This window comes from Nestor notabilis, unplaced genomic scaffold, assembly GCF_000696875.1.
Source record: "Nestor notabilis isolate BGI_N333 unplaced genomic scaffold, ASM69687v1 scaffold2972, whole genome shotgun sequence".
Classification (NCBI taxonomy): Eukaryota; Metazoa; Chordata; class Aves; order Psittaciformes; family Psittacidae; genus Nestor; species Nestor notabilis.
In genome coordinates, this window is record NW_009916800.1 from 21,032 (window position 1) to 36,812 (window position 15,781).

General features: G+C 44.1%; 1 protein-coding gene across 1 annotated transcript; it reads right to left on the reverse strand.

Annotated features, from left to right (window-relative positions):
• Positions 1 to 6,360: 6,360 nt before the first annotated feature.
• LYPD6 (LY6/PLAUR domain containing 6) lies at positions 6,361 to 14,657 on the reverse strand. The gene is made up of 4 exons (XM_010024745.1): positions 14,540 to 14,657; positions 12,933 to 13,031; positions 7,610 to 7,740; positions 6,361 to 6,555 (listed from the first exon to the last, which is right to left on the reverse strand). Exons 1-4 carry the CDS (start codon positions 14,655 to 14,657, stop codon positions 6,361 to 6,363), a joined length of 543 nt encoding a protein of 180 aa, XP_010023047.1.
• Positions 14,658 to 15,781: the final 1,124 nt, after the last annotated feature.

The following is a 15,781-nucleotide window of genomic DNA, read 5'->3' on the forward strand; positions in this document are numbered from 1 at the left end:
TGAAAACGTGTTGAAAGTACATCAATGAAAATTTAACTGGAAAAGCATTTTTCCCCAAATTCTATTGTAACGAGTGAGGTTTTCTGCTACACTCTAGGGCCCATAGCAAGGATAAGAAATGGCTGTTTTGTTTTGTTTTCTCTTAAGTATACCACCATCATCCATTAAGGAAAGAAAACATGGTCTTGCCTGGAAAAAAGCCGAAGGCAGGTGGTAGAGCTTTGAGCCTGGCACCCAAACCCGGAGTCTGCATGAAACACAAGACTAAATAATAGTTGCAAACTGACTGTGGCTTTTATCTTCCATGGACTGCTGTGGTGCCTTTAAAATAGCCCTTCATCTTGGCAATGGCAATTCTTGCTTTAATTTTTTTTCATTGAGGCTTAGGCTGCTGCACAAACAAAGGTCTCATCGGTGTGGAGTCTGACAGGGAAAACCTAACAGGATTATGAGACTGAAATTTCATGCAACTGAGTGTTATGCTTCACTGAGAAAGTAATCTCTGCTGCTAAAATTGCAGTGCCTGGCAGATGGGAAAAGCCTGAAGAAAAGCAAATGTAGTCTGAGAGCTGGACTTTGGGAAGGGTTTGTGCCTTAAAAAAAGAGACACAGTGATATCCCATAGAGACTGAGTGAGTACTGGTAGAAAACGATGGGAAATTAGCTTGTTGGAATATATTTTCACTTACTTAGAGAAAACTCAGAATTTGGGTTAGTGAGATGTTTTTGGGTGACCAGACCCACCATTTTTGTTATGGAGAAGCTGCATGTGGGCACACATGTTGCACCCTACCTGTGCTTAGGTTGATAAGACATTAGATGAGTGTGAACAGTAAGAAATACCCACTCCAGGTGGTCAACTATGGGATCAGTAAAATCAGCCCTGTGACACCTGCCATGGGCTGTAGGTGCAGCTGGTTTTTTTTCAGCTGTCCGGATACAGCCCTGCATGGCGCACGACCTCACAGCAAGAGGATTATTTACATTTTTACAGGGAAAACCTGAGCAAGTTACCCCTTTAAAATAGTTACCTACTTAAAATATTCTCCTTCCAGCAGCCCCTCACTGCCGTCCCTACCCGAGCTTTTAGTTAGGAGGTCAGGGTTAGCCATTTCTGTCAGTCCACACATGGACCGACAAGTTGAGGTTTAGCCTGTCTTCAGTAGAGCTTGATAGGAACATCTGTAACACAACTAAAAGCGGGTGAACTTTTACCTTAGTGAGTAATTAAATGTTTATAAACATCAGTGAAGCCAGCTTGTTCAGATTCCTTCTCAGCATGAAAAAAACCTCTTAAAGGTTTGGGTTGGTTTTTTTTTGGCAGCTTGGTGTCACTTTGTTTTTCCAGTATCATCAGCGCTGTGTTGGGCTTGTTTGCTTTTATTGTGGATAGAGTCTACATGTTGAAGATACCCTGATGATTTTTTTAGCCTAAGACTTGTAGGTTGAGCTCTATGTGATGAAGTGTGTAATGTTACATGTCTAAAAACCTCATTAAATCTTAAAAAGGGTATCCGAAACCTTAAAGCCTGTAAATACATAAAGTTGAAATAGATTAGCTCAGCGTGGGCAATGTGTACGGAGAATGGTTGGCTAAGGAGAAAGACAAGAGAACATTGGGATTAATGTCAAGGAGAATCCCAACCAGGAATGGGCAAAGAGAAATTGATACAAGAACCAATCAAATGAACTAGAGAGGCTGGCATTGTAAAGCATGTATTGGCAAGATGCAGCAAAAATTGGAAGCTTCTTTTGACACACAGCGGTGAGTGTAATGCTGTGGGTGTACAAGGACTTTGATTCAGAGGAGTAGGTCCCATCTAGGTTTTTAAAGTCTGAATTGATGCAGCTTCGGGCATCACCAGTTCTGAGGTTTGCACCTTCATGTTACAAGACCTATGCTTGACATTGATTCCATAAAATGCAGATTTTAAGCACATTTTCCATTGATTTTCCCACTACCTGCACATAGGTACGATGATGATACCATTTACCACAATGAGAGTTCACCTTGTTGTCAGGTTCGTGGTGGAAAAAGCAAGTTGTCACGCAGAATGCTCTCCTTAGCCTTTAACAGTCATATACAGGAACCTCCAGGCATTAGTGAGGCACTAGGGGCATAACCTTTACTGGTTGCTTGAGCCTCTTTAAGTGGGTAAAAATGCTTTCAAAACCTTTGCCCAGCCAGGTAGTTCACACTGGTTTTTGTGGGACTGTGCTGGATTTTGTCTGGCAATGGAGAAGAGGTTCTTACTATTGCAATCAGGAGGTTCAGTATTGCTTTGGCTGTCTTGGTGCAAGGGGTTTTTCCATGAACTGGGTAGCTGAAAGCTGTGTCTTGTGTTTAAGGGGAGGAAGAAGCTATGCAGTGAAGATAGATAGATAAATTGTTTTTACTGACAGTGAATTCAAGTGTTTTGTGGAAATTAAAGCAAAGTGTTTTGTTAAATAACATCTGCCTTCAGCTCACTATGCTGTTATGCTGAAAATCAGGAATTCAGCAACAAGCTAGAGAAGTGCTACAAGGCCATGTACCCCAGGGTCATTCTGTCCCAAGCCTGAGCAGGGACTGGCGTTTGCAGAGTCACCTGTTGAAATGGGATAACAGAGCCTCTTACGGCTAAGTATGTTTGTAAGCCAAAGGTGCACCAAATGCCAAACAGCCAGAAACTTAGTTCAGGACTAAGGAGAAGCTCAGGAGCTGTAAGCCAATGTACTGCACTACTGTAAACTGCATTTATTCAACTTGAAGATTTGTGAATTGGAGCCATGCAGAAATACTGTGAGCTGCCTCCAGCTTCCCATGATCCTTAGATAACTTTGTCTGAAACCTTTCTTTAGCTACATGAAGTTGTTTGCATCCAAGTCACTGGTTTCAGGAGTGGAAATTAGAAATAATTGTGTGAAAACCCTCAGAACTCACTGGATCTCGTTATGGAAAATGTAAAGCTTTCCCAGAGCAGGCAAGAGAAAGGAAGATCCAGCGGTCACAAACTAAACAGGAATCTCCTCAGACTTGTTTTATACTGAGCATTTAATAATTTGTAACAAATAACCATGGGAGCTTGAGCTCCATGGGGAAGATTCATTAGCTACAGGGGGATTTGAAATGAAATGCTCTAAATACAGCTCAGTACTTTTTTTTTGCTAGCAGGTCATGGGAGAAAGGAAAAGGGGGCAGGGAGCAGACAGCAGCATCCCAGCGCAGGAGGTAGCACCACACCAAAGAGCAGGGCTAGTGATGGTGATTGTACATTGTTATCAGACACCTCACACGTCATTGAATATTTAAAACATTTATTTATACAAATATACAGCATTTACAAGAGTTAAAAAATTAGACATTTAAAAGCAATATCACAGATATAGACCCTAAAAATAAATACAGTGCAGCTCAGCATTTATGTGCTTTAAAAAACCCCAAGAGCTCTGCAGACGCACCAACCTGCTGGTACAGGGAGAGTCCTCTGTGGGTTCCCCAATTGCTCTCAGTTACCTTAATTTGCTCTTTTAAGCTCCATGTCCATAATCCTTGTACCACATCAGGAGGTAGCAGCTTGGTTGGACAGGGCTCAGTTCCCTTTTGAAGAGTAAAACTGTGGCACGCCCATGCTGGAGAGGGACCAGCACATCACAAGAACAAGGATTTTCTCTGGCTGCAGCAACATCATGGTCAGAGCAAAGCCGTCGATGTGCTTAGGACTGGCTCCTGTGCAGGTATTTGAAAAGCACTTGTCTTGGTGTAACTGCGTGGCTGGCAGCTGTATAACCTAGCTGGGATGTGGTATTTATAGCCAAACTAGTTCTCCTAGGCACATCCATCATGTGCCTGAGACAATTCAACCACCTTCTTAGCATACAGTGAATCAGCCCATTCCTCCACTGACTACAGAGGGAATAGAAGTAACTGGCTTGGTTTAATACCCCTACAACACTGATAACTAAATTTGGTCAGTGGTATCCCAGTCTTTGTGGGTAGAGAGCGCTGAAAGGTACCCAAAAAAGTCTGTGGTCTGTGTGAAGTACACCTAAACATAGCATGAAGAAGTCTGGCCGTTCCTGCAGCTCAGCTCACATGGTTGTACCTATCTAGCTCAGAATTACCATGCCACAGGTTAGGCTGATTGAGTAACAATGAAACTGACTAGCATGTGAGTCCCAAGGACAGTGGGGAGCTCCCCACAAGGTGCCTTGAGCCTGCCTTGGTTGAACACATAAGCAAGATGTTCATAGGTAATCCCAGATTTCCCATGCTTCCACATCATGCTGGCTTTCCAACATGCCTTCTCAAAGCACATGTCCTGGATCCAGCTTGGCTCCAGCAGGAGAGTGCTGCCAAAATGCTTAGCCAATGCAGAAAACCTGTTTAACCCCCACCCCAGGAGAGCAGCTGAACCCCTAAATGAGGTTCTTCCAGGCTTAAACTCTACCATTTTGCAGGATAATAATAAGAAATATTTCAATTGCTGTCAGAGAAGTCATAACCCCCTCCACCTCAGTCTCCCCTGACCTGTAAGTACATCACACAGTTCTGCTCAAGTGAGCTTGCAGAGGAGGGGGAAAAATGGTTGTAGGGTTGATTTTTTGGGGGTCTCTATGGATAGGCCTAACTTGCTTAAAATAACAGATTGCAACTACCCTCAGTACTAGTGATCTGTGAGCAAGTCACAGAAGAACTGGAAGGACAGCAAAACGCTGTCTGTGAGCGAGGTCAACCAGCCTTTCCTCAAAAAGGTTAGCTTTATATAAAAAGTGAAAAAAAGGAAAGAAATGGTGTTCAAAGTCAGTTTTCATGATGATACATACATACATCTTTAAAAAACATTGCCGAGCAAAACACACCCAGGCTTCCAGCCTGCTTTCCTTCCCCAGAGGAATCACCTGAAACTAAATGGGGAGTGAGTGCTGTTATTGGTCCTCCTCCTCTTCCTTTGCCTCCAATAAAACTCCCTGGAAGTAGAAGCAAAGTGCAGTCTAAAGGCCACAAAGCTCTAGTCGGCACCTTGCATGCTCAGCTCCGCAGATTTCTCGCTATTACTGGTATCTACCACAGATGCTGGTAGATGAGGGCTTGCCTATACTCTCTAGGAGCCCTTTAACAAGACGTTTGCATTCCAGGATTGCCTTCCTTCATCTGCCTTTCACTGCATAACTCGCCAAAAAAAACACTTCAGAGCATAACCATACTGTAACTTGATAAAGTGCAAGTTACCTTGGAGCACAAGTAGCATAGAATTAGCTCCTAAGAGAACAATTTATGACTACAGTTAAAAAAGGAAAAAAATTAATTATAAGAGTTTGGTTTAATTTTAAAGCAAGTCCATGACACCCTGCTTTTATTACTGACCTTGCAAACAAAGTTGACTTTTAAAAATCAAGAACATTTTTTATATATATATATTTATGATAATTTATATATTACAGGCCTACTCACTTGCAAAACCACCATTTTGCCTGGCAGTATAGGTATTAAGAATCTTTTAAACACTTTAGATCCTACTCAACATACAAAAATAAATATTGCATAGATGATTTCAGAGCAAAACAAGCAACACAGGTCACCAAAATACAGCTGTATCTAGTAGTGTCAAAAAACTTAAAGCCCCAGAACACTGAGAACCCTTTGTCCTGGTAAGCACCAGCATCTCAACTGGGACACCCACCAGCTCCCCATAACCTTTCCTCCTTGCAATTGTGGCTCAGAGGCCACACACCCTCTTCCCCTCTAACCATGCCTCAGAAACAGAGGTTTTAGAGGTTCAGTTTATAAGCCACAGGGATTTTCCGTGTGTGCTGTTGTGGGGGTGGCTCTTCATGCTGCTGGTGGACAACCTTTGAGGAAGCCTCTCTGCATGATGCTGGCCTGATCCAGGCTGCTGCTACTTCTTTGACTTTATCGCACCCAGCTACTGCTGCCTTGCTACAAACTCCTGCCTGCTCAGAGAGGAGCAAGAGATGCGGGGATACTGCAAAGACATACTGACTGTGTGTTATTTACCATGTGTTCTCAGAAGAGGTTAATGACACACCAGAGGCAGTGCTCTGACAAATTATAATGAGAAAGTTTCAAATGAGTAAGTGATGATAGTGTCAGCAATATAATACATTTAAAGATAGACATTAAGAAAAGTGTATGCATCCGTCTCAGCCATGGATTCTGGGAACATCTTGCATGAGTTTCTTCAGAAAACAGTAGAGAAGTGAGGGTGGGGTTTACACCCTTTAAATACATCTAGATCCCAGGCTCACTAGTTCACATCATTAGCAAGAAATAAGGAGAAAAACCAGTTCCAAAGACAACTCCAAACCACAGGCTCTGTAGGGAGAGGTTGAATGTTCACACAGATGTTCTCGCCCAGCTCAGCTGCCTGGATCCGGCAGCACGAGCCAGTGCTGTGAGATCAACCCCAGCCAGAGACACGCCGCTGTCAGCAGGGCAGGATGTGAAAGTCTCTGTGTTTTGTTGAGGGGGGAGAGAGTTGTAAATACAGCATCTGTTGTGTTCCTTGGTAGGGGCAAGTTGCAGATGCTTCCTTCACAGCAGGAGGTGCAGATCTGAAAGATACCAAGTTATAACTCAGTTATTTGAAAAATACCAATACTCCAAATAAAGACATAGAGAAATCATACAATATTTGCAAAGGAGCACAGTGGCCACTCTGATTCCCACACACACACTTTTCCCCTTCTCCCCTCCGTCTACTTAATCCATCTACTTGGAGTACAATTTCATCTGTACAAGAACAGTATGTTGGCTGCTACAAGGAAGACACATCCATTCCAAAGAGATTATTTTCTTTTCTACACCAAACAAGTTAAACAGATGAAAACCAGTGTTGTTTGGTAGAATGGTTTGGGTCAGAAGGGTTCTTAAATTTAGTTCCCACATCCCTGCCACGGTCAGGGGCACCTTCCACTAGACCAGGTTGCTCAAAGCCCCGTCCAACCTGGCCTTGAACACTGCCAGGGGATCAGGCAGCCACAGCTTCTCTGGGCAACCTGTGCCAGGGCCTCAGCACCTTCACAGTAAACAAGTAGAGCTCACAAGCCAGAACTAAGTAAAAAAATAAGCAGTACTTATTCATGTGGGGGTGCAAATGGCAATGAGGCTGTAGTGTGCCTCAGAGCTCAGAAAGCTCTCGTATTTTAACCTGTTGGATAAATTCAGAAAGGTGAACTATTGACCTCCTGAAGAATCTTTGATAAATAAGTGTTTGATTCAGATGTAAAGCATCTGTTCTGAAGGTTTCTGAGCTTTCCCCAATCCGTTTCAGCAAGAAGCCCTCAGGATCGTTGGTGGGCATCAGGAGCAGAGCAGAGGGGCCAAAATATGGTGCGGTTCTACAGGCAAAGCCCTCTTTAGCAGAAGGGAGTGGTTTGCTCCCCTGAACTGCTAGCCAGGAGAGTTATTTAAAGAGATTATTCTTTTGTTCTGGGAAAGGTTATTCCTTTGTTTCTGTAACAAATGGAAATGAGCTGGAGCTCCTTAAGAATAGAAAATTCATTTGACAATGCTGATTTACCCACTGAACCAGTCAGACTTCTGGCAGAGGCCAGAAGGATTCTACCCGATTTTCATATTTAAAAAAGGGAAAGTTTTATCCTATACCTTGTATCCTTCATGCTTTACATATGTGCATCCTGTATATAGACAGTCCTCTAATGGTACACAGCGTTTGGTGACAGATACACTCTCCCCAGTAACTTTCATCATATGTTGGCTAAAGCAGTATCTTGTACCTAGAAAGACGGAAAAATGTATTTATCTGTCAAATATAAGTTTTGTGATAGTCTACAAATAGGAAGATGTAGGAAAGAAGTCAGATTTTTTCAAATCTTGGGATTTATTAAAAAAAGATTGTTTTGATATATTAATTAAAATACATAAATGTAACTAAATACACACCCACACCCCAAGCTCTAGTGCAAATGTGAGGCTTCAAAGCATGCTGGAACACAGATTTGTTCCCAGTTCTAATGTGGGCCTCTGTGTTACAGATAAAGAAATGCATGCACATTGGATAACCAAGTCACAGGAGGAGGTTCAGGTAAACACCCCAAGTCTTGTGCATTGTCAGTTTTATAGGAATTGTCTTTAAAACAAAACAAAACAAAAAAACCACCCATGTTCACACCTCTTTACATCTGAAGCTTTCATTTGTATAGGCTAAATTTTTTCCTAGCTTCATGCGCAACCATTAATTCTGTAGAACTACCTAAAGCGTTACACATTGGAGACACCTTTTCCTATATCCTAACAACCCATGCAAGCTGTTCTTGCTGCTCATGCTCTGATCCCAGCTCTCCCACAGCTTCTGCACAGCCTGGAGAAGATCCTTCACCCTCTCTGTCCTTCAGTTTTACCATCTATAAAATACCATCAAAAGAATTAGAAGGATTTATGCATTTCTCAGTTTCCCAGTCTTTGGAAAAAGCACCATGAAATGGACTGTCCCCCCAGTATTCCCATCACACCTTCCACATGTTTCTCCTTTGGGCTTCCTCATCCCCCAGGGAGACCATTCTTCTTTTTTAAGCTGCTTCTCCAGCAACACTTGTAAAACACACAGAAAATTCAAAGCAGAATGTTTGACAAATGCTGTGGTTATCCTCAGGCATAAAGGAATTTGGGTTTATTTCCTGCTTTAGTCATTAGAGGGAAGTTGAAAGTGCTGTTTCGCTTCCTAGCACTCCAAGATGAAAACACTGGATTTTCAACACAGGAAACATGCCATTATGTATTTCTTCTCTAAATTATACCTTACTTCTTATTAATCAACCTTATTATTAATAAAATTGTTGCTTTCACGGGGGTGGGGGTGTGTAGGAGAGGGAAAGGTATGTATTTAATTCAAAGTGAACATTCCTGTTCGGCCCTTGTCTCCAATGGGCAAAGCCCTGCATACTTCTCATGTTTTAGGCATTTGGCAATAGCTGAGCAAGATTGCCAACTGAACATGTTATTCATTAGGCAATAAAACCCCCCAGACATCTGTCATATCTTTGACCTGCTCTTAACTGAAGTGCTATATCCACAGCAAACAGACTTAGCTTATCACCAGAGGCTGGAGATGCTTGGTGCGCTGTCTTCTGTCAAACCAACCAGGGCTGCAACATGCGGCTTGTAATGCATTTTCCAGGCTCTCCCCCTGCAAGGGGTGAAGCTCACAATCTTACCCCAAGGGAAGCAGCACTTTCTGCTCGAGCAGAAGCTTTGAGCTTCTTCCAGGACTTGCCTGGAAGTGCCACTCCCCAGCAAAGCCATATGTGCATCACGGGAGCTTATTTCTCCTGCAGTGGCTCTGTGCAGTGGAGCTCACTCTTGACAGATCCCAGATGGAAAAAATAAAGTTTCTAGCACCCCATAACTCTTTTAAGGCTGTTTCATTTTTTCTTTCAAGCATGTTTTTAGAAAATATTGTGCAATCATCCTGGAGAAATGTATTTTCCCTGCATGCCTTTCCTTGCACAGCCACCACTGATGGCTGCAGGGCTGCAGCTACTGGGTAAGTCCACAGTAAGCAAAAAAAATCCACTCACTCAAATTAATAGTATTTTTTGCACCGTGTTCTGGACTGCCTCTCTTCTCAGGACAGGCACTATGAAAAGCGTGGGGCCCAGAGAGCACTGGGAGAGCCCAGAGCAAAGCAGAGGTGGGGAACATCATCACATCTAACCCATAACAACTGCCCTGTGGATAGGGAGGCTGCTTGCCAGGGTGATGGAGGAGGAACACAGGCCCAATGCTATAATAATTTTACCAGAAATAAGAGATGTTTAAAGCAGTTAAAATAAAACATTGCAGCATGAAAGCTGATGCTTCTAAGTAATGTGGTGCCCAAGCTAGGTAGGGGTACAGCCCCAGGGTAAGGATGGGTCTCAGGGGCATTGTACCAAACAAGGAAGGATTTTTGTTTCCTAAATTTTGCAGTGCTAGAGCATCTTTAAAGGCATTTGAGAGCCAGGCTGATTGTGATATAATATTTAGGCTGTCCAGCAATACATTCCATTATGTATTTTCAAAAGCATTTGAAAATGAGATTATTGCTCTATGGTATTATTTAGGGGGTTTTCAGAGCTGTTGATTTATACTGACCACCAGTGTGATACTGTCACCTCTGCTTTTGCATTTTTCCTTCCTCTGGTAGAACTGTCTTGCAAAGACAGTGAGGTTTTGCTGGATGCCTATGTGCAACAGACCACCTCAGTCTCGAGCTGAGCAATGCTGACCCACAGCAGCATCACCCAACAGCTAAAACAAATGTTCTCCAGGAGATTCACCTCATGAGCACCCTCCTGTGCTCTTAAAGGGAGCACAAATGAAGAAACCAGTTACTGAAACCAGAAGTCATGGTGCAGACCAACGTCCAGGCTAAACCAGCCCCACATATTGAGACTCGGCAAGGTTGGTATGTGTCTCCAGTTAGAAGAATTGGAACTCTCTGCTCTAAACTGCATAGGTAAACACCAAATCTGATATTTCAACGGGCCCAGAATCACACGTTGACTTTTGAGAGCCTGCTTCCAAAACCAAAGCCTCTAACAACACTGGAACATCACCTCAGCAGCTGTGGCCACCATCCCCTTCACAGGTTGTCAGCCCACTCATAGGCCATCCAAAAACAGAGCACTGGGAGTATTCCGAGTGTGGTATTTCCCTGCTAATTAGATCACTAACACAGTTTCTGCTTGAGCTGAAGCTAATAAATAACAGAAAACAAGATTCATGCATAGCAGGAGGCCTCCCTTCTAGAAATGCTTTTTCTCATCTGTTCAATACAGGGATTCACGTATTTACTCTCCATTATAACAAGTTTTACTATAAATAAAATGCAGTTCTCTTTAAGTCCTACATTATAGTTAATGAAAATATTTGGGTTTGCTTCGTGGTCACAGCATTCTGTCTTTTAAAAAAATAATAGCAGCTGGGTGGAGTTTTCCCATTTTCTCTCACCACTTAACCCAAGCGAAACAGCAAAGGTTCGGATCACTGCAGCGAAGGAGGCCACACCATAAACATAGCATACACCTCTCACTCCCAGAGATAAGGTAATTACCTGAGCAGGTAACCCCAGTCATGCCTCAAACCTAAGCTTACATTTCTGCGGTTACCTTACACAAACCAAAAATGACATTTGAAAATTAAAGCAACAAAATAAAAAAGCTGCCTTAATAAAAGCTTTCTGATGTGGAAGTGTATTGGATGTAAAGCTAAGCAACATCAACGAGAGCTGTTGGTGATGAGGCATCCCAAAGCAACAGCTGACTGCTGCAGAATGGGGAGCAATGACAGTATCAGTTTTGCTCCTGTCTTTGCTTCCACTGCAACAGAATAGGGACACAGCCTTTCAGCCATAGTGCCCATCCTCTTTCCTCAGGCCCCTGCTCCTCTGACACACAGTAACTGCTGACTCAGCAGTTACGCCTTCCTGGCTGCCATCACACCAGCTTCATCAGAGGGTCCCTGGTCTCACCCAAAATCCAACAGCAAGGGGCTGGGGGGCCATGCTGCAGGCAGAGCCATGCTCCAAGGCACACAGTTTCGGGCAGCTTGCACAGTAATGCATTGTGCCTGGGGTAAAAACATTACCAGATCCCTCCAGTTTAAGGAATTAAGAAGTCCTCTGTGCTGAAGACTAAAGATAAACTCAGATTTCCAGCTAGCCGTCCTTCATGGATAAAACCCCATCCTGCTTCATGAACATAGAATGGGTGTTAGTACCAGCAGACAGGAAAGCTAGTGACCATAACTAGCAGCTCTGGTTTGGATGAATGCAGCTGATGAGTTTCAGACGTGCTGAAGTGTGGCATTCTCCTCCCCTAAACAGCCATTACATGCTAACTTCACTTCCCAGATTAGAACTTGTTCTGGTCATGGTCTGCTGGCTGTTATCAAGACAGACCTCGGAGCTGGGCCTCTCTTGCACAGTGATCTACAGGCAGCAGTTTAAATACCACCCACTTCTGTCAAAACAGGGAGTGTCTGTGACTATTGGTCTCATCTGATGCCAGCCAGCCTGATCTCTCTTATTGTTACTGATGTTGTGCCGATTTCAGCTCAAAGCAAATAAATTCTCAGACAGATAAAGTGCTCTGACACAGGCTGCAAACACAGCTGGTTTGTCCCCGCAGCGCAGGTTACTCTCTTTCCCCTTCCAAAACAAATATTTTCTGAGAGCACTTGTAATGTCCCACAACAAACCACAGACACCCTGGATAGGTGTTGAACGGGGCTGCCAAGCCCTGGCAGCATCTCTCTGCCCATGCAGACTCATCTGCATCCTGCAGGCACCCACCCTGGTGAGGACACAAACCATGTCCAACCCAGTTAAATGGGCTTCACCAGCGGCTGTAGGCAATCTTAATGCCTAATCTCAAAAACGGAAGTGGTAAGGGAGGGGAAGATCCAAGGATCTCACTGATATTTGGATCTGCTATTTGTGTGCCTGTATTCCAAAGCCCTTCCTGAGCTGCTCACGATTTCTGACTCCAATCAGAGTTATGAGCCCAAGATACTGAAGATAGCTCAATACTCGGTGAAAAGAGGCAGCTTCAGGTGCCCTGAAGCATGGTCTTATGCCAAAGGGGAGGGAAGCGAACAAAGCAAGAACAGGTTCCATACTCACAAAAGTAAGAGAAATACAACCCTTAAAAAAAATGAGCCTGATTTAATTTCCAGCTGAGCTAGAGGAGTATGGGGAATAGAAGAAAATCCTAAACTTCATCCACCACAAAGAGACAGAAAAGCTTAAAGGATTACTCATATCACTTACACATCTTTCTTGTTGAGGAGGCTTACAAGTGGGAACAGCAATCACCAGCATCCGAGTATGCTCAAGGAATAATGGGGGCTCAGTGCTGTCCCGTGGCGAGGACAGCGAGCGGTTGTTGTAAGGTGGGTTTAAATTAAACACTAGCATGCAGCTGGTTACCTCTTGGACAATAGACATCCGGAGCCCATCGGTTGCATTCGTAATTATCTGCTGCCTTTTCACAGGTGAAACACTTAAATCCATGAGGATATGGTGTGGCTGAAAGGAATAGACAATATGCAGTTAAAATGAGCCAATTAATCTGATTCTACTGTGCTTTTCAGAGGCACATAGCAGCATTTGTTCTGTTTAGAGGTATCTTTCTACAAGTATACCTGTCAACTTCATCGGGTTGGTCCTGGTTTATAAAAATACTATTACTAACAGCAATGCTGGAAAGGCACATACAGACACAATAAGGACTCCAGCCATGTTTACCTAGCAAAAGTGCTTACTGCAGACTTCAAAGGGAGTTAAAGTGAGCAAGGAGCACTTATTCTCTTGGTATCAGAGCACACATCCAGTACAGCTACTTTATCAGCCCTGATAACAAAATATCAGATGGATTAAAATACTTCTGGAAACTGTCCCACTGAGTAAATGAGCTATCCCTTTTGAAGGCAGGCTGATGTCCCCAAAGGAAAGAAAAATCAGTTTGCTGAACCTCCAGTTTTTAACAGCAGACTCTGACCTGATTCATCTCACCAAACAAAGACTGTAACTTCTTAAGCGATCTCCTGGCAGGGCTTCTATAGCACATTCAATACATCTTCAAGATGCTGCCACTTTCTCAGAAGCCAAATTGCAAACAGGTCATGTTTGTCTGCACAGGATGAGGTAAGCTGAACCTCCGCAGCCCTGCAGACTACATCTCAATCCTCCCTCCTCTTTCCCTCCTTCCCTTGCCCAGCAGCTCTGAGCCAGACCCCATTCGGGTCTGAGAGGTGAAACAAGAGGCATTCACTGCTCAGTTCCCCAGGATCCTCTGGGTAGGGGCCACTAAATCACCTGGAAGCATCCCTGGTGGGGCTGGTGCTGCCCTCAAGGAACAGCTTGGGGTGAGACAACACAACACCACTAACTAAATTCACCCGTTTCACCCTGGAGGGTCACACTCACATCATAAACAGGAATTTCATCTTGTACAGAACATAAATTTTCAGCCAGATTCAGAAAGGTGATGAGTCTTCTTCTGGCAACAGATGGCAGGTACAGCTCAGCAAATGCTTTCTTCTTGTAGTATTAAATAACTTTTTATCCGATTAAGTGAACAGAGTAGTAAAAGGACAAGATCTAAAGATGCATAACTTTGCTATAGCATTGCTTCAGGGACTTACTGAGATAAAGTCAGGAGCAATTGGTGACGCAGCTGCTAATAGTCACATTTGGCACCTTGCTTACAGCCATTGATGCGCTTGGGCAAACCATGTGTCATGGAGCTTGGTCTCATGGCCAGAGAGATTATTGAGGAACAGAAAATAATAAACAAGAAGCTCCTGACATGCTCAGCAACTGCCTGTAACCCTCGCTGTCCTTTAAGCCCTTGGGAAGCAATGGTCTGATTACACATCTACTTGGTTTTATGAGTACTGGGGATGTTTATTTTATCTTTGCTCAGCTCTCAGCTCAACCCTGATGTTTCTGCTGCCTTAAAACACATTTGCCCTTGTCCTTACCCCCATGCCGTGGCTGCCTGTGGCTTTGCAGCGCGCGCAAAGGTGGCTTACTGGAAGGGTGGAGGTAGACAATGTCCTTCACGGTGAAGTCCCTGGGCTGCACGGCTGGCAGGCAGCTGGCCAGCAGGCTGAGCAGCAGCACCCATACCAATGTGGGCTGCGAGGCCATCGCTGGGGGAGGACGTACTCATGCGGTGGCCAGAGAAACACACCTGGGCAATAGCAGAGAAGAAGGGTGAGCAGAGCAAACACACAAGCAGCCTGGCCACCACCTTGGCCCCCAGCAACCCAACCTCACCAAAGCCGTGACGCTCCCATGATGCAGGGACAGGCAGCAGTGCAGTTACTATGGCCCAGCTTCAGTGACTGTCACTGCCTGGGAAAGGGACTTGGGCAAACCCTCTCCTGGCCAGAGAGGTGCAAACTTGAGCAGAGGGGAATGGCAGTCAGGCTTGTCACTGTTTACAATTTAAGTGGTCAGTTTTGCAAACCAGTGACAGGATTTAACAGCTTCTTTTAGAGAATACTGGAAAATTGCATTTAGACCTGGAAGAAAGGAAACAGCGTAGCTGAAGACCCTTTGGGACATCCAAGGGAACAGTGATGGGTCTCCCACACCCACACTCTAACAGGCCCACATCCTTCAAAAATGCACCTTTTCTACAAGCCAGAAGCTCCACATGACTTTCCATGTATCTCAGGAAAGACAAGGAGCTCCAGCTGCTGCAGGTTTTCTCTACCTTCAGCTGGCTGCTGTTAATAACATAAAGTGACTATTGCATTTTCCTCATCTGTGCTCCAAAGGCTCTTATTCCCTCTGTGGCGCTGTTGACAAATGATACAGCTTATTTTTCCTATGCCATTAAACAAAGGGAACTAATTTAAGCAGAAAGAAATACCTGTGCAGTACCACTTGTGAAGCCATCCCAAAACCATCAGCTTTCAGGAGCACCCCAATCCTTGCACCAAGGCAGTGGGGGAGCCATCCAGGAGCAGACAACGCTAGTGCATCATTAGAAACACAGCTTATATTATTAAGAGTAATTAAAAATTATGAAAATGGGCCTCAAAAACTGAGTAAGAAAAGAAAGCCCTGAGAGGACACAGCTGCCGAGCCAGGCAGGAGCCACCGGTTTCCCCTGGCCGCTGGCATCCATCCAGAACATACAGCGTTGGATTGTTTTTTCCACCCAGACTGACCAAGAGATCTGCAATACCCAGATATTTCCTCAGCACCTTTGAAAGTGTGATAGCTGTTATTTAATACATGATTTTTTTTGTTTGCTCCCCCCC